The 26,358-nt window shown below is 46.8% G+C and overlaps 1 protein-coding gene across 2 annotated transcripts in view; it reads right to left on the bottom strand.

Annotated features, from left to right (window-relative positions):
- pyd (zonula occludens-like protein polychaetoid) overlaps positions 1-26,358 on the bottom strand; it is a 298,483-nt gene that overhangs the window by 105,957 nt on the left and 166,168 nt on the right. For both annotated transcript variants that reach the window (XM_055070109.2, XM_050177563.2), the window contains exons 11-12: positions 13,352-13,796; positions 5,159-5,206 (exon numbers count right to left, since the gene is read on the bottom strand). In XM_055070109.2, the coding sequence (XP_054926084.1) occupies positions 5,159-5,206; positions 13,352-13,796 (493 nt within the window). The remainder of the gene's footprint in view (positions 1-5,158; positions 5,207-13,351; positions 13,797-26,358) is intronic.

The raw sequence follows: 26,358 nt of genomic DNA, 5'->3' as shown, positions 1-26,358 counted from the left end.
ACCGCCGAACAGCTGCTCGTTCACTCCGCGCATCAGGTACCGCACCTTCTTTTCTTCCGACATGCTGGGGTCGGCTCGTCGAAAGAGACGCGTCATGTCCTCGACATACATTGCGACACCTTCGTTCGGCAATTGTATACGGGACTGGAGATCCCGCTCAGCTCGCTCTCGTCGATCAGGGCTTGCATACATCTCAAGAATCTGACGTTTGAATTCTGCCCATGAAGTTAGGGCATCTGCACGGTTCTCATACCAAACACGTGCACCATCGTTAAGGCTGAAATATATGTTTTTCAGTTTGTCTGCATCATCCCACTTGTTGGACGCGGCAACACGTTCCACGCTTCCACGAGAGTGCAGCTTTCAATAGCTTAGACGTCCATGTGGCATTGTCATGCTGTAGCAAGTCGACGCAACCAACTCAGTCAATTTGTGGTTACTGTGGCCATTGTCGCCACCGACAGAACGAATGCCCCGCTTGTAAGGCTACATGTAATTTCTGTAAGAAGCAGGGTCACTTCGCTGATGTTTGCAAGGCCAAGAAGCGGAAAGAACTGTTGGATTCTGTTGAAGTTCATGTGCTTAGTATGCATCACGCAAGATACACTGATGTACATGTGAATGGACACCTTGCACAGTTTAAAAACAGACTCGGGAACAGAAGTAATGTTAGCATGACCTTCCTTACTGGGATTGCCTGCTGTGTTGGATGAAGTGGAAGCCGAGGTATCCAGTCCCAGAAATCTTAGGTTGCACGTGGAGGGAACTTTAAATGCAACCTTGGAGTGGCGCAACTGGGTGACTGTGCAGACACTGTACATTGTCAAGAATCAGACGACACATCTTCTGGGACTACCGGTAATCGAAGACTTAGGTGTTGTTCAATTATTGAAGTTGACTGAGAGCATTCTGTCAACTCAGACCAAAATCTTTCACGGACTGGGGCAAGTACAAGCGGAATACCACACCCGCCTTTCTCCAGATGCTTGTCCCTTTTCAATGAGTGTTCCAAGACAAATACCCCTCCCTTTGCTCAAGCACGTGAAGAAGGAACTGGATGACATGGAAACCAAAGGGGTCATCCGAAAGGCGACACGGCAACCACATGGTGTTCGGGCCTTGTCGTTGTGCCGAAGCCGTCAAGCGGGTACAGGCTCTGTGTCGACTTGATGAAGCTTCACAAAATGATTCGGTGGGAACACTACATTCTACCAACACTTGAAGATATCTTAGGTAAGAGTCTTTTTCAAGCTTGATGTGAGATCCAGCTTCCACCAAATCAAAATAAGAAAAGAACTGACAATATTCACCACTCCTTTTGGCCGATATTGCTATAGATGTCTTCTCTTTGGCATCACGACAGTGTGCGAATATTTTCAGCACTTCATGTCACGTCTACTAAAAAGTGCTATTGGAGTCGTCAATATGATAGACAATATACTAGTCTTTGGTAGGGACCACCAAGAGCATGACCAACGCCTAGCTGACGTCTTGGCTTGCCTAAATCAAGCAGGCATTACTCTCAATGAAAAGAAATGTCAGTTCCGGGCATCTTCATTCAAGTTCCTAGGAGCCGTTGTGAACGCACAGGGAATTTCATGAGATCCAGATAAAGCCAAGGCTATCACGGACCTCCTACAGCCAGTCCATGTCAGTGGAGTTTGCCAATTGCTTGGAATGGTAAGTATGTGGCCCATTTCATTCCAAACCTGTCTGACGTCATTCATTCATTCATTCTTGAACAAGAACGTCTGGAAGTAGGGTTACAGCCAAGAGCAAGCTTTCACCTGCATCAAGTCATTGCACAGCTCCAATACATGCGTGGCAAAGTACCACCCACCCTACCAGACTATAGTATCGGCTGATGCAAGCTTTCATGGCCTGGGAGCCACCTCGCTCCAGGACCAACCCTCTGGTATTCCAACTTGCCTATGCTTCTAGATCCCTCATTCCCACAGAAAGATGTTACAGTCAAGCGGAAAATGAGTCTCTGGCTGTCCCATGGGCCTGACTAGGTTCGACCAGTACATTCTTGGTCTAAGCTTTGAGGTCGAGTCGGATCATTTTCTGCTTGTAGCCCTCCTTTCAAGCAAGGACCTGGAAGTCTTGCCACCTAGAGCACAGCGAATGTGGATCAAGCTGATGCACTATCAGTACATTGTCAAATATGTGCCTGGGAAACTCTTAGCTACAGCTGATACACAGTCACGAGCACCCTGAAGCTCGCCAAACTCAAAAGCCGCTAACAGCTTGGAAAATCTATGTAGGTGAGGTCTTCAAGGGTCTACCTCGACTTGTGGCAGTCGACTAGACAATATTCACTGTCTTCAGGCTCAGGATAGAGTGTGTTCCTCAGTTGTGACATATTGTGAGAGAGGCCAGCCACCCAAGAGCAGAATATCAACCCACATACCACCGTACCGGAAAGAGAGAGACAGACTGAGTGTGCACAATGGCTTGCTTTTGTTGGATCGCCGTATCGTCATTCCATCTGCTCAATAGGACATCCTTGCACTGCTGCACGAAAGCATCAAGGGGTACGCCGCTGTCAAGAATGTGCCTGAGAGTGCGTTTGGTGGCCAAATTGCAATCTGCATATTGAACACCTTGTGGATCTATGTGCCAATTGTGCCGAGACTTGAGTCATGCTTTCCGAGCCACTGACACCAACTCCGACACAGAAAGACCATGGCAACGCTTGAGAATCAACCTGTTCCAATTTAAAGGACTTGACTATGTCCTGATCATCGATTACTACTCCAGATTCCCTGAAGTAGTCACACTAAGGACTACGTCAGCACCAGCAGTGATTGGTGCTGTGAAGAGTTGTTCTGCCCATTTTGGGATTCCAGACGCCATGCAGACAGACAATGGACCTCAGTTCGTGTCCAAAGATTTTGCCGCATTTGCTCGATCTTATGTATTCCGCCACGAGACAAGCAGTCCTTGATACCCTCAGAGTAATGGTGAGGCAGAAAGCATGGTGCAGGCCGTGAAGTACCTGCTTCCCTTCCCACTTACCAAGACACACCTGGAGTTTGTGCTTCTGTCCAGCACAATTACTTATGGGATGAAAACTGCAAACTAACCTTCCGGGGCTACCAGAACGACTTCTACCGGCATTGCCAATCATGGAAAGTTCAGGGCAACGATGTGTGGATCCAGGCAACGATGTGTGGATCAAGGACATTGGTTGCAGCAGTCGTGTCCTCAGCCCTGCTCAGTGACCTTCATCGTATGTGGTTGAGACTTCTAGCAGCGTTCTTCAGAGGAATTGTTGCCACATGGTGCATTTTTCAGCAGGCCAGAATATCCAAGGACAGACTGTAGCCTCGCCACCAACACCAGGAACGTTGCTACAGAGTTCTCCCTGCCCATCGCCTGTGCAACCTGTGGCCACGCCTTCCTTGTATGAAATGCAGGGACTGCCTGTTAAAGGAAGTTTGCCTCAACATGATAAACGAAAGCGAACGCAATACGGTTGTGCAATGAGACCACTGCGTAGGTTGAATCTGTAGCTATTTTGGGAAGCAAGACGTGATGGTCACCACCTGGTGCTTAAATTTGCAGCTATGAGGTGGTGCTGAGAGCAAAGGGGTGGCACCTTGCCACAAGTATATAACGGGCAGACAGAAATAAGGGTTCTTTTTGTTGTCACAGGAAGAGTCCCTCGTGTCACCATTCGGCGCCCCTGAACAGATGCTATCGTCTCTTACGGCTGCCACTATCGCGTTTCCAGCAGCATGGCATGGCCAAAGCTCAGAGATACTGATAAGTTTTCTTTTTCTTTGCCTTCGGTTGTGGTTATCCTTTTGATTGCCATTCACATATTCACGCATATACTTGGGTGCATGCAGTCACGATTTCGATATGGCCGTGTGCGGTGCCTTTTCTCACAGCGATTGCTCAAGCGTTTCTTCTAACTTGTTTCTGACACATTTCTTCTGCGGATGAAATGTGTTCTGGAGACAACAAATTGATAGCCTTAGGGCTATCAATTTTATCAGCTTATGTCTATCAATTATAAATTATTTATGTGATCAATTTATGTCTAGCAAAATTTATAATTTGCTAGACATTTTTCTCGTCCTCTTCGAGTGCAGTATATTGTGTGTACACTGCTAGTGTTCTTCAGACAAAATATTGCTTGCAATTAATTCTTGCTGTATTGATCAGTTTTAAATCATTTCCTACAACTGGAATCTGCACTTAAAGAAAGTTGACCACAGGGCCACAGTTTATGCTAAAATATTCAACCATCAAAGGGCTAATATAAAACAGTTACTTCAGAGGATGGTCCCATTTACCATAAAAACCAAGTATAATGCGCTTTTTTTTTTCTTATACACTCAGTCATAGCTTCACTTATTGCAAAACAAGAAAGCTTGTCAATGCCCTCAGAAGCAAATCAGGAGCCACGTGAGAATGTTTGAGCATCACACTGCAGGGACACACTGACAACAGACAATTTGTCCTATTTTCTGTCCTATGTACCATCATCATTCTCTAAAGCCATTTCCGAACATTGGCATGCTTTTCACGGTCAACCACGGGCCCTGAAATTGACAAGAGTGCATCATGAAAGTTTTGAGAAGACATGTGCCTTGCAAGCTGCAATGTCTGCACGTGCAACACCAACAAAATGCACGACCTGAGAGCCTTCACCACTGGTGCACCTGCTGCTCACGAAGAGTGCCAGAGTGTAATTTAGACAATTTATTTTCTGTACAGCAGTGCTATGACTGGCAATCATTCAGAGTGCAGCTGAAAGCAATGATTGCTATAGCTAGGCCTAATAGTACATTGGCAGCCAGGCTGTGGCTTGTCTCACGCTGGATTCTAATTACCTCTGATTTCAGGCTTGACTGGAAGCTGGCATGAAAACACGCAAGCCTACATCCAAAACTTCGTATGAAAAGATGCCAATGTTCAAGTCATGCCAACACTGCACGATTCTCGTATAAATAATATGTCATGCAAGTCCATTTTAAATTGTAATGAGTGATTATACAATAATCGGGCAAATTTCTTTTCTCTTCACAACATGCCACTCATGTCCAGATCTTTATCACACAAAGGTTCTTACGGTGACTGATGTGATTAGATGGGGATACCTTAAGAACACAGACAGAGCCCATGCCTAACCGGAAGTACTTACGGTGTTTCAGGGCCACACGCTCGTAGGCTGGAAATTTGGACAAGCCTTCTGCAAATAAACAGGTTCAACACAAGTTAAATGAAGCAAATGATTGCACAAACATCATTCTCTGAGAGACAGCTACCTGTTTTGTGACAAATTTTGTTCATTTTGTTCATAATTCATCAGAGAATTGAGCAGGTAGGTGCAGCTTGTGAATAAGCGCAGACATTCGGATGTGAAAATGTGTACTTCTACTGTGCTTTTTCACACTAATTTATTTTTCGTCTGCTTTCTCTAGGTACATGTACAAATTCTTAGCATATGTGCAGAAAAAGCAGGGCCATGTGTTCATTTGTGTTTCTTTATTTATGTTCATATAACTTTCTGTTTCATCGCTGTCAAATGGAGACACCGCCGGCCCGAGTTTCTAGCAGACGACAAACTAGATGCATGCCACCCCGACAGCTCCGCACTGCCACCACTAGTGTTCTCCACCAGTATAGCGCATGCACACATGGAAGCAACCTGTGGAATGTGGCCAGACTCTGAAGGAGAGGAGAAAGCATGTGCAAATGCCAGGAAATGAGCGGAGGGAGAGAGCAAAGTGAACTAGATGCCCAGCGTCCACATTTCACGAGGTAAGCCCGGCAGAACGAGCCTCAAAGAAAAAAACGGCCTACAAGTGCAAACGCAGAAGGTGCTTGGAATGGTGAAGCCACATCAACATCAGCATCATTTCGGTGCCGTGCCAGAGAGCCTAGCACTCACGTCATGCCAAAGCTCACGACAAAAACCGGGTGCTCAGCATAGCAGAGAAATTAAACATCATTCGTGCTATCGAACGTGGCACAAAGAAGTCAGCGCTGGCACGCGAGAGGGATCTACCACTGACTGCGGTGTGTGGCATTTGGAAGGCGAAGGAAAAGATGCTTGGCAGTGCTGCTGGGACCGCGAAACGATGTCAGCTACGAGGTTTGACTTTCCGAATTTCGACTTTTTGCCATCGTTGCTGTTGTGTCATGCTGTCCTCTGGCGTCATAAGTAGCACTCGCTACCATTGTTATATCCAATGTCCGCATGATGGAGCCGTGACCTCCTTGTCTGTGCGTTTGTATGAATTCGTTAGGCCAATCAGGTGTGATCCCACCACCTGTGTACCATCAATCAAGTGTGATCACACCACTTGTGTAACAGCCAATGGCATGATGCAACCTGTCCTTGAAATGCTATGCAAGTTGAATAAACACCACATTGGCCAGACCTTCTTGCCCGGAAGAAGTGTCTCCGCCAACTTCACTGCATCACCCTCCCAGACGCTAGGCCTCTCCATCAGCCAGCTTTGGGTGGGACACTACAGTCGCCTCTGCTGTTGCCAAAGTGTCGCCTAACGACAGTGGTGAGGACGACACGGAAAGCGACGGCACGGGCGGTTCAGGCTTGACAGTGACAGATGATGTGCGTTACGTCAGCCTCATGCGAGTGTTTGCCGAAAAGAGGGGGCTGGTGGAAAAGCTGGCTCGCAGCTTGAGTGACTTTGAGGCCGATGTCGTCGCTGCTAGGCCATGGTAGCGTCAAACGAAAATAACAGACTTTTGTCGAATGAAGTGAATAAATACAGCATGTATTTTGCCCTTTCATTGCATTCTGTCTGAGTTCCATTTCTGACAAGTAAGTGGGCGATCTCACGCTATTTTGCTTAAGCATTACTACCATTTAGTAACAACTTTTTCTGAGCTCCGGCCAACTACTGTTTAACGAGGTTTCACTGTACAAGCGAATGCTGACCGAGAAAGTTGCGCCTTTAAGCACACTTCTGTTTGACATAATAAAAAATAAAATTTCACATAAAACCTGCTCTTGCATGTCGAATCATGGTATCTCTAAAGCCCAGCTACCTCTGAATGAAATAGCACATTATATTGAATGGCTTCATTGATTGATTTCATTTTTGTGGAATTGATTGCCGGGTAAGCACCCCTAGGTGCGTGCACATTGTTAGCCAATCCTATAAAATGGTTATGTACCACTTTGACAGATGAGGTATGAAATCCTTAAATGTAGTAAATATGTTGCAGTACCCTTCTTCATTGTTTCAGTGTTGTTTTTCTAGTACACATATCGTCATCGTCATTCAACATGCTTTGATATATAAATGGCTTGACTGTGACAAATAAATGCTGATGTAATATGCAATGTTTGCGTGATCCAGTGTCATGCATCCAGCCTGTGTCAGATGCCACATATTGGTGACGAGGGACAGTATCGGAGCCATGACACTCGGGTGTTTTCCAGCACCACCCCCTTTCTTGCCTGCACCAGGTGACCCGGCTGTGCCATTGGCGGTGATCAACTGCAGCAAGGGGCGCAGGGCAATTCTGGTAAACTCGCTTGGTGTTGAAGGCCAGCGAATATTCTACAGCATTCTTGCACACGGAGCAGATATTGACCACGGACGCCAAGACCGAGAACATGGGGGACCATTTCAAAGCCACCCTTGCTGCACTGGGCACATATTTCGCGAGCGCTATGAATATTTGGTAGAGTGGTGCTGGTTTCGCCAAAGACGGCAACAACTTGGTGAAACCTTTCAAGCATTTGAGTAAACTTGCAATTTCGGCAGTGCATAATTTGAGACCAATTGCTGGAAGGCACTTCTTCACGAACAACACCTGAACGCATGCTTCATGAAGGGTCTTCGCTTACGCTGCAGTGTGCTATTGATATCAGGAAGCAAATTGAGCAAACGCAACAAGAGCTTAGGGAATTCGCACATAGCTGTGTGAACAACATTCACAGTCAAAATCTGCAAAAAGGTCAAACTCTCCGCAAGGAAGCTGCTACAAGTGTGGCTCGTCATCGCATATGGCCAACTCATCTGGATGCCCGACCAGAAACAAGCGTTGCTGGTCTTGCGGAAAAATTGGCCAGTTTTCAAGCATGTGCAAATCAGAGAAAAAGAAATATGCCGTTAGAAAACCTGAGAAGGCCAACACTGTCATGGTGCTTCAAAGCAGCGATCGCAATACCTCGGCAAAAGATATTCGAGCCAGCATTCCTATCGGGAAGATAAGGCTGTCTTTGCTTGTCGACACAGGCGCTGCAGTTTCTTTCCGGTATACTTGATTGTGGCGCAAAATACATTTTGTGAAAAGGGGCATAAAAAAGAAGACAGTGAAGTGCCAAACTACCAATTGTTTTATGACAGCCTCAAAAAAGGTATAGAAGAAAAGACAACTTCCGCGCAAGCACAGAGAGCAAAGGTGTGACATAGAACAACATGGTCATGATAACATACTTTGAAGAAAGCACACTTCAGCAGAATACAATAGGATAGATGTATCGCTGACACGATCAGACCCTTCCTTTTGCATATAAAACACTTCCAACAACGTTCTTGCAGTTTGGGCCCTACTTTTGCCAAGAATCAAAACTTGCTCAAAGCATAGTGTGCAACGACAGGCTTTACAGTGCACAGGAAGATGCGCATTGTCACACTTACCAATACTATTAGCATGCTCCCTCAGTCTGTCATTAATATAATGTCCCGTTTGTACGACGTAGGACTTGCTGCAGTCTAGGGGTATCTCGTAGACCACCCCTTCAACACAGTTGAAGGTTACTTTATACACAGTAAGGTGTACAGTATAGGTTGGCTATATTGCCTGGAATATTGGTTTCACCAATAACCTTCAGTCTCTCTGTCCGTCTCTTCCTGGTGGTTGCCTTGTTCGCACTCCTCAGAAGGCAAGACCGCATAGTGTTCCACATTGTTTCTATGGCAGTGCTCACCATCCTCCGGTGGTCCTTTAGTTTACCTGTCGCCACCCATGCAGGGTGTAGCACATGCACTGAGAAGATCGTCGAAAAGCCAGACTTGACGGCCCAGCTCCAAACGTAGAATCTTGCACATTCTTTTGATGTGGCCCCAGGACGGAATTAACGAACCGAAGATAGCAGTGAGTTCACGTGGTGGTAGTCCTTTTCTTCTCAACCTTCTCAATAAGTGACCAAAATATGGTCTTGAGCCTCAAGCTCCAGCACAACAACTTCTAGCGTGAAATCGGCAAGTCGCAAGAAAAGCACCCCAGGAACAGTGCGAGCGTTGCCTGCTAGATGGTGTAGACAGCCTGCACACAGCTGCCCCCAAGGTCGGAACTGGTCATCCGGTGTGGTGTCCTTTTTCAAGGACAACAAACTCTGTCCAATGCAGTCCGATAAGGAAGGTGCTTTTCTGGCTCTGCCTAGGCAAACGAAAATGCACCAGAGGCAATCAAGAAGAATTTTAAGCCTATTAGAGTCAGCTTATCAAAAATCAAGGAAACCATGCCTTCGTTCTGTGAAGAAATTGGCTGTGAAAGATTAGCTAAAACAGATCAGAAAGAGTGAAAAAGATTCTCGTACAGCTTCCTTCAGTGCCAAGACCCATCAGGTTGATGTCCCATTTCGAATTATTATTAGTGAACGGGACACGTGGCATCATCAAGTCAGTAGTTTTTTGCTAAAAGCCCTGCAGCTTCTTGAACTGAGTGACCCTTTCCTGACTAGAAACTCGGATGAAGTTTTTGAATATTTCCGCGATAGCCAAGAAAGAGTTTATGTGTTCTCCATTGACGTAAGTGACCTTGTTTACTCGGTTCCGCATCCTGAGCTTCTAAAAGCCGTTAAACAGTGCATTGATGAAAGTGGCGAAGCTGGTTTTGTGCCTAAAATGGAAATGTCGGCTTCGAATTTTGTTTCCCACTTGGAAGCTTATCTCAACTGCACCTTTGTAACTTTTGAACATGACATATTTTGACAGAAAAAGGGCATCTGCATTGGTTCACGTGTAGCACCTATATTATGCGACATCTTTTTATCTGACTTTGACCATGCACTACAATGTGTTTTTACTTCATCTCATCCTAATATTCTTAAAGTTTTTAGATACATTGATTTTTTAGTTGTTGTTGACAATAGGTGCCCTTTGCCACGCCATGAAGTGGTCGAGCAGTTTTAGACATTTTTAAAGCAAATACAAAAGGACTTAATGTTAGTAATGAGCTTCCGAAGGACAGTACATTGCAGTTTTTAGACGTTAACCTAACAATTTCGAGTGACCATGTTTGCTGCGCATACCTCCCTCGAGGTAACAAAGAATTGTTACGATATGACTCAGCGCACTCTAAGACTGTGAAGCATGGAATCGCCTTACATTGGCCTGGAACCGGCTCTGCGCAAGTCATGGGTGCATGTGATGCAGGCGAGTTTTTGCAATCAAATAGAGAAACTTTTAAACGCAGGCTATCCTCAGTCTGTCTTAAATTCACTGATTGAGTCTCAGCTGCAGGAGCTGAAAACTAGCGCTGCAAGTGCGAAAACACACGAAGAAAAGGGAGCGCGTTAAGCCAGAGATAGTCCATTATGTATACCATGTGAGCCATAACCTCAAGGTGGCTACCAGATATGGCATTCCAGTTGTCTTTTCGGCTCCCAACAACCAACAAGCTGGCTCAATTGTGCCCCCCCGGATCACAGGCGATGGGCCACGGGGCTGCCAGAAGCAGCATGCGAAATCTTTCAGGGACTGTGTTTGCGGCATTTGCTTCTAGGATAGCCTTACCTTTGTATTCTATGCCATCTGTTGTCTCCGATGCCTGGTGACAATTCGAATTTTTTTGTATCTTTGCACCCGTCAAATCACACGACATGAAGTAGCTTCACCGCTGCAAAGAAAACTAAACAGATTCTTTTATCTTACACAAATGATGTAGGTAGCAGCTAGGAGGGAGCAAAGAAATAAACTCAAGACAATCAGGCAGATTTTTAAATGTTGGCCTCAGAATACACAAAGTGTGCAGCTCACTGCTGCCAAAATGTGCATGAGACAAGCATGCCAGTTATTCAAATTCACATCAGCCGATAGGAGCATTCCCTTCACACCACCTGACTACAGTAACAAATTGTAACAGTAATTTCCCATTTTCCCGCTGACTTATTTATTATTGTTTAATTTTACTTCCAAGTAAGAAAATATGGCGCTGCAATGATGTGAAGTTCTGATTTCCAGCGTTTACGGCGCTAACAAGATCACGGTGCTGTGTCATAAGAAAGCCAGTGGTGCGATCATCATCATCATCAGCCTGGTTACGCCCACTGTAGGGCAAAGGCCTCTCCCATACTTCTCCAACTACCCCGGTCATGTACTAATTGTGGCCATGTTGTCCCTGCAAACTTCTTAATCTCATCCGCCCAGCTAACTTTCTGCTGCCCTCTGCTACGCTTCCCTTCCCTTGGAATCCATTCTGCAACCCTTAATGAGCATCGGTTATCTTGCCTCCTCATTACGTGTCCTGCCCATGCCCATTTCTTTTTCTTGATTTCAACTAAGATATCATTAACTCGCGTTTGTTCCCTCACCCAATCTGCTCTTTTCTTATCCCTTAACGTTACACCTATCATTCTTCTTTCCATAGCTCGTTGCGTCGTCCTCAACTTAAGTAGAACCTTTTTCGTAAGCCTCCAGGTTTCTGCCCCGTACGGGAGTACTGGTAAGACGCAGCTGTTACAAACTTTTCTCTTGAGGGATAATGGCAACCTGCTGTTCATGATCTGAGAATGCCTGCCAAACGCACCCCAGCCCATTCTTATTCTTCTGATTATTTCACTCTCATGATCCGGATCCGCAGTCACTACCTGTCCTAAGTAGATGTATTCCCTTACCACTTTCCGTGCCTCAATACCTATCGTAAACTGCTGTTCTCTTCTGAGACTGTTAAACATTACTTTAGTTTTCTGCAGATTAATTTTTAGACCCACCCTTCCGCTTTGCCTCTCCAGGTCAGTGAGCATGCATTGCAGTTGGTCCCCTGAGTTACTAAGCAAGGCAATATCATCAGCGAATCGCAAGTTACTAAGGTATTCTCCATTAACTCTTATCCCCAATTCTCCCCAATCCAGGTCTCTGAATACCTCCTGTAAACACGCTCTGAATAGCATTGGAGAGATCGTATCTCCCTGCTTGACGCCTTTCTTTATTGGGATTTTGTTGCTTTCTTTATGGAGGACTATGGTGGCTGTGGAGCCGCTATAGATATCTTTCAGTATTTTTACATACGGCTCATCTACACCCTGATTCTTCAATGCCTCCATGACTGCTGAGGTTTCGACTGAATCAAATGCTTTCTCGTAATCAATGAAAGCTATATATAAAGGTTGGTTATATTCTGCACATTTTTCTATCACCTGGTTGATAGTGTGAATATGGTCTATTGTTGAGTAGCCTTTACGGAATCCTGCCTGGTCCTTTGGTTGACGGAAGTCTAAGGTGTTCCTGATTCTATTTGCAATTACCTTAGTAAATACTTTGTAGGCAACGGACAGTAAGCTGATCGGTCCATAATTTTTCAAGTCTTTGGAGTCCCCTTTCTTATGGATTAGGATTATGTTAGCGTTTTTCCAAGATTGCGGTACGCTCGAAGTCATGAGGCATTGCATATACAGGGTGGCCAGTTTGTCTAGAACAATCTGCCCACCATCCATCAACAAATCTGCTGTTACCTGATCCTCCCCAGCTGCCTTCCCCCTTTGCATAGCTCCCAAGGCTTTCTTTACTTCTTCCGGCGTTACCTGTGGGATTTCGAATTCCTCTAGACTACTCTCTCTTCCATAATCATTGTGGGTGCCACTGGTACTGTATAAATCTCTATAGAACTCCTCAGCCACTTGAACTATCTCATCCATATTAGTAATGATATTGCCGGCTTTGTCTCTTAACGCATACATCTGATTCTTGCCAATTCCTAGCTTCTTCACTGCTTTTAGGCTTCCTCCGTTTCTGAGAGCATGTTCAATTCTATCCATATTATACTTCCTTATGTCGGCTGTCTTACGCTTGTTGATTAACTTCGAAAGTTCTGCCAGTTCTATTCTAGCTGTAGGGTTAGAGGATTTCATACATTGGCGTTTCTTGATCAGATCTTTCGTCTCCTGCGATAGCTTACTGGTTTCCTGTCTAACGGCGTTACCACCGACCAAGGCTGCAATTTCTAGATATTTTTTATGTTTTTGGGTGACATGAGTTTTGGACGAGTTGAATTTTTTTCACCGTCCCGCAAGATTCATATCGTCGACATCCTACTGTAGTGTCCTTTAAGCGTGACAACTTAGATGGTTAGCCAGCAGGTGTTGAAAGACACGAGAGCAGCTCAATCAGTGAACACAAAGTGAACGCACCTGGGTCTTCCCAGGGGTCACCGCTCTTTGCACGAGCAGCCCTCCGGCGGCGCCGGAAAAAGGAGGTACGGCTGGTGTCGGCATCTCTGCGCCTGGCCTGTTGCGCAGCCAGTTCTTCAGCACGTGCTGCATTCGGGATGAGGCCGCGCTGAATCTCCTGGTGGTTGCGGCCAAGGCGGTAAGCAAGCCAGCTGCCCAGAGTGCCATTGTGCAGGGTGTCCACCACACGGAACACCTCACCCGGGTGCAATGCCAGCTCGCCCTTATTGGTGGGCTCGTGGCTGAAGTGTGCTCGCACGTGGAACGAGTCTCCTTTTTGGCTGCTCACCACTTCCTCGTACTCCTCGCGAGCAGACTGCACGAGAAGCTGCACGGGGCCCTGAAGCTGCACCAGCAGCTGGACAGCCTCCTCACGGGTCGCCCACCGCACGTCCACGCCATTCACCTGCGCATTACAAAACAAAGATCATGGCTAGAGGTCGTCGAAAGCTCACCTGGTGAAGTGGTGAGAGCCTTGCGAGTGTATGCTTATTCGTTCTTTTGCTTTATTGTCGGCATCACCTTTTCCTTTGGACAAGACCAGACAAGATGTCATCGAGCTCTTGATTTCAACGTCATTCCCCCAACTCATTAGCTCAAAAAGAGACATAACACATAGAAGCAAACTAAACTAAACTTATAACTGGTTTAGTACAAAGTATACACCTAAGTATACAGCAGAACCTCCTTAATATGTACCTAGTGGGAGTATGGCATAATTGCATACTAAATTATACATAGCATGCATGGGCCAGCAACTACAAATTTGCATCTTTTTAAATTAGAGAAAAAGCAACAGTACATCTTTCGCACGATGGTGAAATGGAGGACAAGAGCACCATTTTGAAACTTTTGGAGGGAGCAACATGGCAGAGCAGACGACGTATCGACCAAGAAGGTTACACTCATTAAGCTTCCCCTGATGCATATGCGTTTGTGGATAACTTTACGTGGATAACAACAATAGCTGAGTCTGTCAAATCCTTTTTAGTTCCTTCGGATCGTATGTTTTCCCAGTTAACAAACTTTCCCTCCGGATTTTTTTATTTTATTTTTTTTAAAACGTACGAATTAGGTTCTACTAATATAGCTCAGGTGGTGCCGCATAGCTTAGGCAGAGCTGCATACTATTCTGGCGCATTGTTCTCCTCAGTACTGAATCTGTATAAGGTATACAAATGTATAAATAGAGGTGCGAATAAATGGTCGGGGGCGTTTTCCTGACAGTGATCGCTGTGGCTTGAGGTGCGCTCACAACAGCGGTGATAAGTCGTGCAAGGCATGGCTGTTGGTGGTTATGTCCTTTGCCAAGACCACCACCACCCCTCTGTGCATTTCCAGTGTTTATCCACACAAGCATCACCGCAACTGCACCAAAGCCGGAATCACTGGTAGATTGCTCGGCACTTTCCAAGACGGCAGAACATCTTTTGCGGCAGAGCGCACTGTCAGCCACACTGTGAGTTGAAGCACTGCAGTTAGCCTCTACATGACAAAAGCTGATCATTGTACACGCTAACCGGAGGCACAAATTATCCATGATAACTGTGTGGCAGACGAAGTCCTACACAGGATGAGTGTGTCCTAGCCATGTCTTCTGTTGCGTATTCCACTGATTAGCCACAATGTACACAATCAAACTCGCCCAATTCTCAGTTCTGCTGCCTAAAGGAACTGAAATGCAAAGCTAATTTGAAAGAGTTCATTACCAAGTACTCATGACAAATCTTTGTTGGAGTCTTCACTGCAAACTGGGCACACATGAATTATTTTCCCTGATTTAGCACATTACTTTCTAGCTCTCTTTAATAAACATAGATCATCAGTGGCTCTGGACGTAACCACAAATGCAGCCTTGGTGGACACCAGAAACAGAAAATTGCACAGAATGAGTGAATGAAGCAAGAAGGAGCAACTGTGCCAGTGCCGAAAGACTATGGCTGCAGACGGCACTTACTGTGTACAGTCAAACCTCAATATAAAGAATCTGGGGGTTAGCCGTGGGGTCCGATATTTATTTGTCATACGTATCATAAGAAGCCAACGAACACTGACACCAAGGACAACACAGGAGAAATTACTTGTGCTTAATATGGAAAATGAAAACGGATGAAAAAACAACTTGCCGCAGGTGGGGAACGATCCCACAACCTTCGCATTTCGCGTGCAATGCTCTACCAATTGAGCACCGCGGCGCCGTTTCCCCTTTCTTGGGTATCTATGTTTACTAGTAGAACCCTGGGAGTGTTAGCCAGCGCCACCGCTCACAGATCTTGGCGGCGGATGTGGAACATCCTTTCTGCCGCAGGCGTCACATGAACTCGATCTTTTTGGGTTAAGACAAACGGTCACACATGCTATCTGAAGGCATCAATGGTGCCGGATTCGAGACCCTCATTATGTAATAAACGAGAAGAAAGGGGTTAACCAAGAGGCCCGATTTTTATTAGTCATATCATAAGAAGCCAACTAATACTGACACCAAGGACAAGATAGGGTGAATTACTTGTGTTTAATATGGAAAATGGAAGTAGATGAAAAAACTATTTGCCATATTAGGCATGTGCAACTAATTTCCCCTATGTTGTCCTTGGTGTCAGTGTTTGTTGGCTTCTTATATTATAAAGAAATGGTACTTGCAGTGAAAAATTTTAATAAAATGTAAATTTCGCAAATTTGAAGTTTTAAAATTTCAGAAGTAAGAATAATTTCACAAATTCCCAGGAGATTTCTGGTGGATAGTATCTTTTCAGCAAGTGCTTATCAGCAAATCACAAGAAGGTCAAGCCATAATTGCACGGTCATGCGCGCCGTCTCGTGCAGTGCTGATCGCGCCCGAGAGCAACGCATTGGCATGGCTCAAGCATCCAAGATTTGAGCATGTTGCATTGCGCGGGGCCGTAAATCTTGGACGCCATGGCTGATCATGCTTAGTGCTCATGGCTGTCAACAGATGACACCCACAAACTAAAAACAAAAGTGTAAAAGACTATGGATATTCATCCTGAGAAAAAAAAAAGAGAGAATGTTGCAGTTTCTCCAGAAAGGCATAGCATTGATGGCAACAGCAAAGGAACTATATGAAGTAAGGTTTTTGGTCTTATCGGAGTCACACACGCTCTGGCAAACATGAACGATCTCACTCGATGACCCCGAACACTAGCTGTCACAATGCGAGCGAACATTTTGCACTGTGTCTCGGAAACTTGAGATTACACGACCACTAACGTCAGGGCAGAAACACGATGCACATCAAGGCACCATCTCGGCTAGCCCTGTGCACTTGCCGCAGATTACCTCTAAGATACGGTGTGCGGCCCACATATGGACAGCCATGCACAGCCATTAGAAGGGTAGAGGAGGAGATGCATGTGCTAAAGTGAGAGGGCACATGGACGTGCATCTCCTGCTTCTTCTTCCCCCCACCCTCGCATGTGCTAGACCACGTTGCTGCGTGTTCAGCAACTCCCAAACCCCCTTGCACTGAAGGAATTGTCAGCTCTTGTGTTTCTCCATGCGCTCTGGCGAGCTGCCATGCATTGCGGCCTCAACAAATTCTTTGCTGCATACCACATCCTGCCACACACACTTCGACAGCGCTTGCCGCTCAAACTTTTATGTGGAAGGACACTTGCAAAAAGCTTTTGCCGACATTTTCATAGTATTTTGCTAGATTTACCAGCCATGCGGGCTCCAAGTACTTGCTTGAAGTGACCGACAAATTTGGTAAACCAAAACCATGCCAAGAAATTTAATTGCTTAACTGCGAAAAAGGATATGTGGTTTTCAATGGAACTAAGATTGGGAAACTAAAGTAGTTTGTTGCATCACAAATTTTGTTAAATTGAGGTTTATTATATCAAGGTTTGACTGAATACTTGCACAATAAATGCACTCGCATGATAAACGCACACCCAACTTTACTCTTGAATATTAGGATTTCTGTCTTCCCACTCATAATACAGTAAAACCTCGTTAAATCATTCCTGCTTAAACAGTGGTTTCATTTTAAAAATAGTAAAATCAAATTCCCAATTCAGCAGCCATTGAACATAATGTGTTTTGTGTCCACATAAACCGTACCAGCTTATTGCGTACGTATCGGTTAACACGTAGTGTTTCCACTTTTCGTTCCGCAGTCACGTAGGTATGTAGTCCCCATTAAGTGGCCCGTCAGAACAACAAGCCTCAGAGGTCGGAACAGCCTCCAAGTGCCCTGTGCGTATGCGCGTGAAGTCACATCAACATCAACATCATTTCGGCGTTGTGCAAGCCAATGTTACTAGACTAGGTTCAGTGTTCAAACTCCTGTGACTGCGTGGACCCACCGCCGATCCTCACATACCGTAGCGCTGCTGTCGCACTTTGCTCGGTCAGCACGGTGCAGACGGCGCGGCGAAGCACGGTCTGTGGCTGTTCCCATGTTTTGGCTATTTGTACACATGAGGGTTTCGCTGCAGTCTTGGTGCTTCTCGTGATACTAGTGTGGGTTTCCAATGCTGTGTGCATTTTGACGAGTTTATGGCCCATATCATCCAATTTTATTTGGTGATGTGAATGCATATGTATGCTCCATTCCTGCAGCAAGAACCTGCACAGAATGTGCAAATCTGTTCGCAAGCAAGCAAAGCTCGCGTAGGTTTTAACATTGCACTTGTGAATGTGGTGCTCTGATGAAAGAAATAGGGCTAGCTTCACATTTTTTTTTTTTTTAAAGCGAAGTGTTTAGGTCCGCTCGGTTTGTATGCTCGCGAGCGATCCTATCTACCCTTTGGTTGCCCTCAATCTCAGTGTGCCCCGGTACCCAAAAGATGGTGTGTCTAATGCGTTTATTCTGTTGGCCAGCGCGGAGGAAGATTTGGAGCGCTTTTAGACCGATTCTGCCGTTAATGTAGTTTCAGCATGCTTCCTTGGAGTCTGTTAGAATTATAAGGGATCTATTTGTGCGGTAGCCCTCCACAGCTGCTAGAGCAACAGCCATTTCCTCTCCCTCGGTTACCGTACAATCCCGTGCCGACGCGCAAGCGATTTCCCCTCAGAAGCATTGCAGAAACTGCAGCGCTTCCCTTTCTACTAACGTGCGAGGCCAGAGGGGACGCAGATAGAACTGTAGAGAGAAGAGGAGAAGAAGGAGAGGGAGGAGAAGAGGCAGTTCCCATATAAGAGGGGGGGAGTTGAAATGAGAAGGCAAGGAAACCCCACTGCTATACGACAGCGGTTACATCGAAACAGGATAAGCTTAAGTTCAAGGTACGGTACAGTACGTTGGTGCTATTTCTGAAAAATAAACGCCATGCAAATATGTCAAGCGGGCAACTTACGCAGGGCGTGCAGAAGCAGAGCCGTATTAATTAAAGCGCACCGCAGGGTCCAGAAGACACTACGGAAGCGGTTGACCGTAAAATCAACACTTCTGTGCCCGCCGCATTAGCTTTATGGCTGTGCTATTACTAGAGGTCGCGGATTTGATCCCAATTGTGACAGCTGCATTTTGACGGGGGCTAAATAGCAAACGCACCTGCACTTAGATTTTGGGACACATCAGGACATCATGGTGTCAAAATTAATCTGGAGTTCGCCACTACGGCTTGCCTCATAATCTGAGTGTGGTTTTGGAATGTACAGCCCCATAATTCAATTCCACTTTAATACTTCTGCCACAATCCGATGTGCCATATGAGAAAATGACAATGCTCAACCCTCTCAGAGGTTATAAAATAGGGCGTACAACAATGCCTCAAGCAAACACTTTTCCCTGTGTGTATTGTGTACTACGCCGACAAACAGCACTGATGCCCGCAAGCTAACGTTTAACATCACTCACTACTCTCGTGTTAGACTAAACATTGAAGACATTAAACTTAACCGTAAACAGCACTGCTAATTATTGTCAATCAAAACATCCAACATGGAAAGCTTCGCTTATACCGATTCCCACAGGGGAAACATTTTTTCATCCCGCAATGAAGTTCTGAGAGTGTTTATATACAGGGTGTCCCAGCTAACTTTAGTCAAAGTTTAAAGATCTGCAAATGCTTGTTTGCCGACACTTGGTGATACTCAAATTATTGTTTTTAATTGCACTTAATTAGATAATACACTCAATCAATTAATCAATTTTTCAAATATTATGATTTGGTTAAAAGTGCCAATGAGAAAATTGTAGAGCGACATGAAAGACTTCCGATACAGCTTTCTGTTCCTCAAAATGTGCTACATAAAAGTTTTTCTGAGCGTGAAAGAAGCCCACAAATGCACGTAAAATTGCTGCGTAACTGGCCGCTCAAGGTACTTTGTGTGTATTCGCAGGCTCATTTCATGCTCGGAAAAACACTTTTATATAGCGCGTATTGAGCAACAGAAAGCTGTATTGGAAGTGTTTTATGTCGCTCTACAATTTTCTCATTGACACTTTTAATCTAGTTATTATATTTGAGAAGTTCATTCATTAATTCAGACTAATGATCTTATTAGGCGGAATGAAAAAGAATAATTTGAGTATCTACAAGTGACGCAAACAACATTACCTTCGTTCTGTCCAGCTATGTGGCATTCATATATTTTAAAACTCTGGCTAAAGTTAGCTGGGCCACCCTGTAGATAGACAGAAGGTGCCTTGGATTTATTCCTACTATTTCAAAAGTGCACTGATCGGCTTGCTGACCTCTACAGCTGCTGATGAGTAGCACCTATTAGTACTGAGTAATTAATTACCCGACTGACCTGCGGACAGCTACAACAGCTGATTATAGCAATTTTAGTATTAATAAGCTAATTGTTTAATTAGATGACTAAATAAATATTGAGGGGCACTGCGCTGACAAAATATTTCATTTGTATATCTTATGTTATAATAAAGAGTTAACCCTAGGTGGATGAATGCAATAGCATTGCCACCACCAAAGGTCGACAATTCGACTCCCACCAATGATTGTGGGTTCGAGTGCCTTAATTAATTCAATATTGATAAATTTTATCTCAATTACCACAAAGTTAGTGGGTGCGAGCTTTATGTAACTCAATATTAATTAATTTTGTCTCAATTCCCACAAAGTTAGTGGGTTCGGCTCCTACCAATAATGGTGGGTTCGAGTGCTGTAATGAACCCTATCGTAATTAAACTTGTGCCTTAATTCACTCTACTTTAACTTCGCCTTAACGCCAAAGGCCGTGTGTTAGACTCCTACCAAAGGTCGGGGGTTTGAGTGCCTGAACTATATCTTAGAAACTGGGTCTCAATTAATTTCGCCCTAATTAACACCAACGGTCGCGGGTTCAATTTCCACCAATAGTCGTGGGTTCGAGTGCCTTAACTCTATTTTAGTTAACTGCGCCTTAATTAATTTCGCCTGAATCGCTCTGCCTTAACTGATGCTGTCAACTGCTTCAATTGGCTCATTGAGCTCCCTTGGCTTTTTGGGCCATCATGTAGTTGCGTGCCCATCGGCATGTTTGGTGGATAGCAACTCAGCTAGCAGGCATTGATCGATGAAAGGTGCAATAAATGCCCTTGTGATTGTTTGCACTACTGTGTTGTCGTTCCTTTGTCCCAAGAGTACGGGAGGAGAACCCCACATCTGGCGCCCAACAAGGGGCTCTTGAGGCATCGGACGATAGATTTAACAGTTTTGCTTCGTTCGAGACCTTTGTTTGAACCGAAGCGTAGGGCTAGCGCGGATTTTTATCGCTAGCGTTGGCGGCGTGCTTTCTTGAGCGAGGCGACGGTGGCTGAACTGTGTTTGAACATGTCAACATGCTAAGCCTTTTCGAAAGTGTTTTTTATTGACATTCGTCTGTACGAGAGCCACATGGTCTGCATCCTGGGAGAGCGAGGCTTAGCGCCACGGAGCAAGAAATATTTAGGAGTGGAAACTCCGCTGTTTGCGGCGACCAGAAAAGGTCACAAGCCCGCGGAGCCATTATCGTGCTGGCGGCGCCTGGTGGCCTGGAAAGAAATTACCGCCGTTGAGAGCGCGCCGGAGTTGGCCGGAGCCGCCTGCCCGGGTGCTGCATTTTTTTTTTTTCGCTGCGGCTTCTACGACGCGCCGCCACTGTATACGGTCCCGTTGGGGTATACAACAATTGTGACTTTATCTGGTCGCCCGCGCTCGCTCGCGCTGACGGAAGTTTCACCTCCTAAATTTCTTACTCCGTGGCGCCCGCCGAGCATTCGCAAGCCTGAAGCGAGTGAGTACGGAAGCCTCGTGGGTGGTCCGAATTTTTTATGTAAATAGCTTCTTCTATCTCTTTGACTCTGATGAAGTCGCGGCTCTGGGAGCCGGGTGGCCGCGGGCCACGGGTGCCACGACGGGCTGACTGGTATTGCGGCCTGGCACCGGGCGCTCCGACAGCGTCTGGGACGGTGGGCGCCGTCAACTCGGATGCTGTGTGCACCGAGCGGGGTAGGACCACCTCACAGAGCTGACGTCTCCTCGCGGCTGCCTGTTTTGCGCCCATTTTGGGTGTTGTTTTTGGATGCCGGTTGTTGTCAGGGTAGTGACGCTTTAGGCCTAAGGCTTTACGAAGCTGCCTGTCGCACGTGGAGGGACACAACCTGGTGGACCGTGGCGTTGAGGTGTTGCAATTTGCTTCCCTCATTCTATTTAGCCTCGCACGAATTGAAATTACTCGTTCGACTCAAGGAAGCGAGCTTCGTTCACGTGAACTTAGCATCTGAGTAGCTGCCCGATCTTTTGCTAGCCGAGTTGAACATTGTACCATGTGGGTGATGCGCATGCAGAATTCCTCTCCCTTGCACTACTGTAGTGTTTGCCGAGTGTGTTGAGTGTACGCAGCGTCATTGGAGTCACCCCTGGTTTGCCGTCACCTGCACATCGTCTGCGCTGCTGCCCCGGACTACGATCGAGCCACCGGGCGATGGTGATGCTGTGGCCAGTTCGGCGCAGCGACTTCGGCAGCCTCCTGCATCCGGCTCACAACCCTCGGCGGCGGTCACCGACAGCTACGGCGGCTCTTGCCAGCAGGGCGCGTCGGCGCGAGCGACGCTTGCTCGTACCGACTACTGCGTCGTCGTTTCCGGAGTCCTGGCCTGGAATCGTGCCATCGAGTCTGCAAAGCAGCTGCTGTGACCGGCAGACGCCAGCGGTGTACCCAGGGATAATGTTGGCTCGCATGTTATGGACAGCGTGTGCACATTACCTCAGCGCGGCCACTGTTGCATGTACTACCTTGTTCGCGAAGCACGCGTTGATGTTAGACCGTGTGACATGTTTCGCCAGAATATGTAATGATTTTAAGGTTGGGGAGATGTGGGGATGCGCGACTCTCGCGCGTCCCCTATGTTTTTTCCGCATAGCGCGTCTCCTGTAATCCGGCTTCGCCGTGTGGCCTGGCGGCCGCGGCGGTCGGAGTGGTTGAGGCGCAGTACGAGAGAGGGCGCGAGTGTTGCGCTGCTAACGCCGCCGACAGGCAGAGTTACTTGGGCGCCGAAAGACAAGGCGCTCTCTCTTGGGTTCGGGACTGCAAGCAGTGCGGACGTGCCGTGCCGCGCGTTCGCCGATCCATGCTTCTGCGAGACCGCCTCGCGTGGTCTGCCTTCGAACGCACCACCGTTCGCGTGACTGTACGTGTGAACGACCAGGCACTGGGATCCAGCATGGGGCGAACATATTCGCTTGCTATCCGGTCGCGGTGAGTCGGACTTTTAGATTTGTCGCGCGCCCATCGGCATGTTTTGTGGATAGGAACTCGGCTAGCAGGCATTGATCTATGAAAGGTGCAATAAATGCCCTTGTGATTGTTTGCACTACTATGTTGTCGTTCCTTTGTCCCAAGAGTATGGGAGGAGAACCCCACAGGGTGCAGCAAGCAAGCAGTAAGAACAGACTGAGCGTTATCGCGGTTGCTTGGGACCTGGCAGAAAGGGCGACCACAATAATGCTAAGCCTGTCCTTACCACGCGCATGCCCATCCCCCTCAGTGTTCCCTCGTCATGGCTTTGCCGTCAGCTGCTCCATCATCAATTTGTGATTCGCCTGGGGTGGGACAGGGAGTTTATCCTCTCACAGATTAGAAATGCTGGTGAGACAGTGATAAACTTGGACATGCTGATGAACAGGACGGCCGAGAAAAGAACTCCACAGAGTTCACTTGTAAAAACAGCAGGTGCTGAAAAGCAGCACTCCGCTGGGATGCTTGTGATAATGGCAGATGGCCGGAAGCAGCCACCGTACGTTATCTTCAAGAAGAAGGATATACCAAAAGCTGACTTCCTGACATTTAATGGCTGATTGGGTCTGAACTGTCTGGGGACCTGGTTTCCTGCTTCTCTCGTCCCTCCTCATGCTTGACAGTTATCGTGGCCACCTAGAAAAAAACGTACACCAGACACTACAGGAGCTACACACTGAGAAGTGATCATTCCGGGTGGGCTCACTTCCCTGACCTTGGATGTATGTGTGAACAAGCCTTTTAAGGACAACATGCAACGCTTATAGTACACGAACTGGATGGCACCAGGGAGGGCATGGTCACCTGGCACTGACCGGCAAGGTTAAGAGACTGTCCGTTGACACTGCCAAGGAACCCTGAGCTCCGAGGCCGGAGGTCAGGCGGGAGAAGTCCATCCTGGCCTCTGCTGCCTATGTGGACAACGTTGAGCTCTTAGTGCAGCAAGTTGGGAAGGCTCTTCGTTCAACTGTGACGGTGCGCCTTGAAGACTCTAGAGCTCTTCAGTAATCAGATGGGGAATGCTCAGCAATAAAGAACTATTGTTCCAATGGTTGGCCTAGACCTGACTGCTTGGCATTAAACATGACTCGCTATTGGGAACACTGGGGCAGCTTTTCCATCTGCAATGGTCTCCTACTCATAGGAGAATGCCCTCTTGTGCCAGCTCTACTGCGCTAAGACACAGTGAAAGGGACACTAAAGTCTAACACTAATTCGACATGGAGTGTTTAAATACCATTCCGGAAACCTTGCAATGCTTGTTTTGTGCCACGGAAAGACTTAGTTCATGAGAAAATTGCATCTGTTGCCACCCAACCGGGGAAGTGGTGTCGTTGCATACGCCATCCCCACCCTTTGCTGCGGCGCCCGACAGACAGCGGCACCGAGCCAAGACAGATAAAAACAGAGTGGCAGATTTCCCGCTGCAGCTGCTTTTTGGCCAAGCAGCGTAGACCGTTCTAAAGTGGTTTTAGACCGTTCGTGCATCCCGCAACATCATGTGGGAGTTGAATTCTCTGCTACTTGCAGTTTGTGTGAGTTTTGCAAGCCAGCAAACGCCGCACTACATGATAGCTCCTGAAACGCGAAAGCATGGGCGGCACGAAGTCGAGAGAAAACGAAACCGTCGACTGCCAGCGTTGTTGTCAAAGGTAATTTCAATGAGTTCTTTTGTCTAAAAATGAAATAGAACTGGACAGGTAGCATTTCATTTCATCTTACAATTCAAGGATGTTTTGAGCAAGGAGTGGTTGAGTACTAGTGACAGAATTTAACTGAGGAGTGCTTTCGTCATCAGGCAAATACTTGAATTTCCCGGGTGTCTCTAATCATGCCCTGCATTTATCTCAATTTCTCGATTATTAAGGCTCTGTTCGCGATAATATTGAGATCTTACAGATTCTCGAGCACTAATTTATTACCTTAGCTTGACTTAATATTTGACTTTAGTGTCCCTTGAGCCTGCTCTATGATAGTCACCTGGGTGTTAACTGGTGTTTGGCACTAACCAGTGAGTTTGTGTGCTGGCCAGGTCTCAGCAGCCAAGTGAAAACTGCAGTGGCAAACTGTGGTGTGTGCGCTACAACAAGGATCCAACATGGCGAACCGATAACGCTGACAGAAACTCCTGCAGTACCCTAGGAGAGAGTGGCCTCACACCTCTTTCGTTTGGATGGCCAGGAGTTCCTACTAGTGGTGGACTACCATTCTTGTTACCCGGAAGTCATCACCCTCCGGTTAATGTCTGCCATAGCCATAATAGTGGCACTGAAGAGCATCTTTGCCAGAAACGGCATTCCGGACACTGCGCATATTGACAATGGGCCTCAGTTTGCCTGCAAGGCCCTTCAGGACTTTGCCTTCAGGTTTAGGCACGCTATGAGCAGTCCTTGCTTTCCCCAGTTTACTGGTGAAGCAGAGCAAATGATCTGAACAATCAAGTACTCGCTCCAGAAAGCCAAAGGCCCGTTCCGGGCATTGCTGCCATGCCGAAACATCCCTGGAATGTCTGGCTACAGTCCTGCTCAACTACTTCGAAATTTCCGGGTTCATCTGGAAAGAAATGTCAACACACAGTTGCACATCTACTTTACTGTGGTATCCTGTGTTAACTTCTGATTTCGGTTTTGGGTGGTTTACGTCAGGGCGCCACTCAGCGCCAAACGCTGTAAGTTGCCTCCTGTAAGTTGCCTCCGCAGAAAGAAACATGGATTCTTTGTCTGGTCCCCGACTGAAGCAGTCCGGCTCTTTCTTGCGGCACTGCGTGCCCCGACCGTTTAGGCCTCATGCCGTAAACCTTTCGTCCGGCCGCCCCGTCGAAGCTACAACAAACTGGCGACGAGGTAAACCGCTCACGTTACTTTTTACGTCCCCTTGCTTTTCTACTTCTGCTACTCCCCTGCTTCCGGCCTGCAAGACGCTACGTCCACTTCGACGTCGTCCACCGCAACTACCCCGCCTTTGTTCCCGGTGCCCAGCATGGCGTTCGCACCCCCCATGCCGCCTTTCCTTGCATTACCCGGTACTCCTTCAGTACCGTGGCTCTCATGGAAACATTTTTTTTGCACGTTTCTTCAGGCGACCAGATGCGAAGCATTACAAGACGAGAGGAAGAAGGCCATTTTACTGAGTAATTTAGGCTTTGAGGGGCAGCGTCTCTACTATGACCTTGCGTCGCAAACGGACCAGACGGCCGCTACGTTCGAAGACATTCTTCGCATCTTCGACCAGCACTACGAAGAAAGCTCCAATCCTCTGGTGCACCGCATTATCTTCTG

This window comes from Dermacentor andersoni, chromosome 5 (genome assembly GCF_023375885.2).
Source record: "Dermacentor andersoni chromosome 5, qqDerAnde1_hic_scaffold, whole genome shotgun sequence".
In the NCBI taxonomy this organism is placed as follows: domain Eukaryota; kingdom Metazoa; phylum Arthropoda; class Arachnida; order Ixodida; family Ixodidae; genus Dermacentor; species Dermacentor andersoni.
The sequence above is the reverse complement of the archived record's forward strand: the minus strand, read 5'-3'. Positions and strand labels throughout refer to the sequence as shown.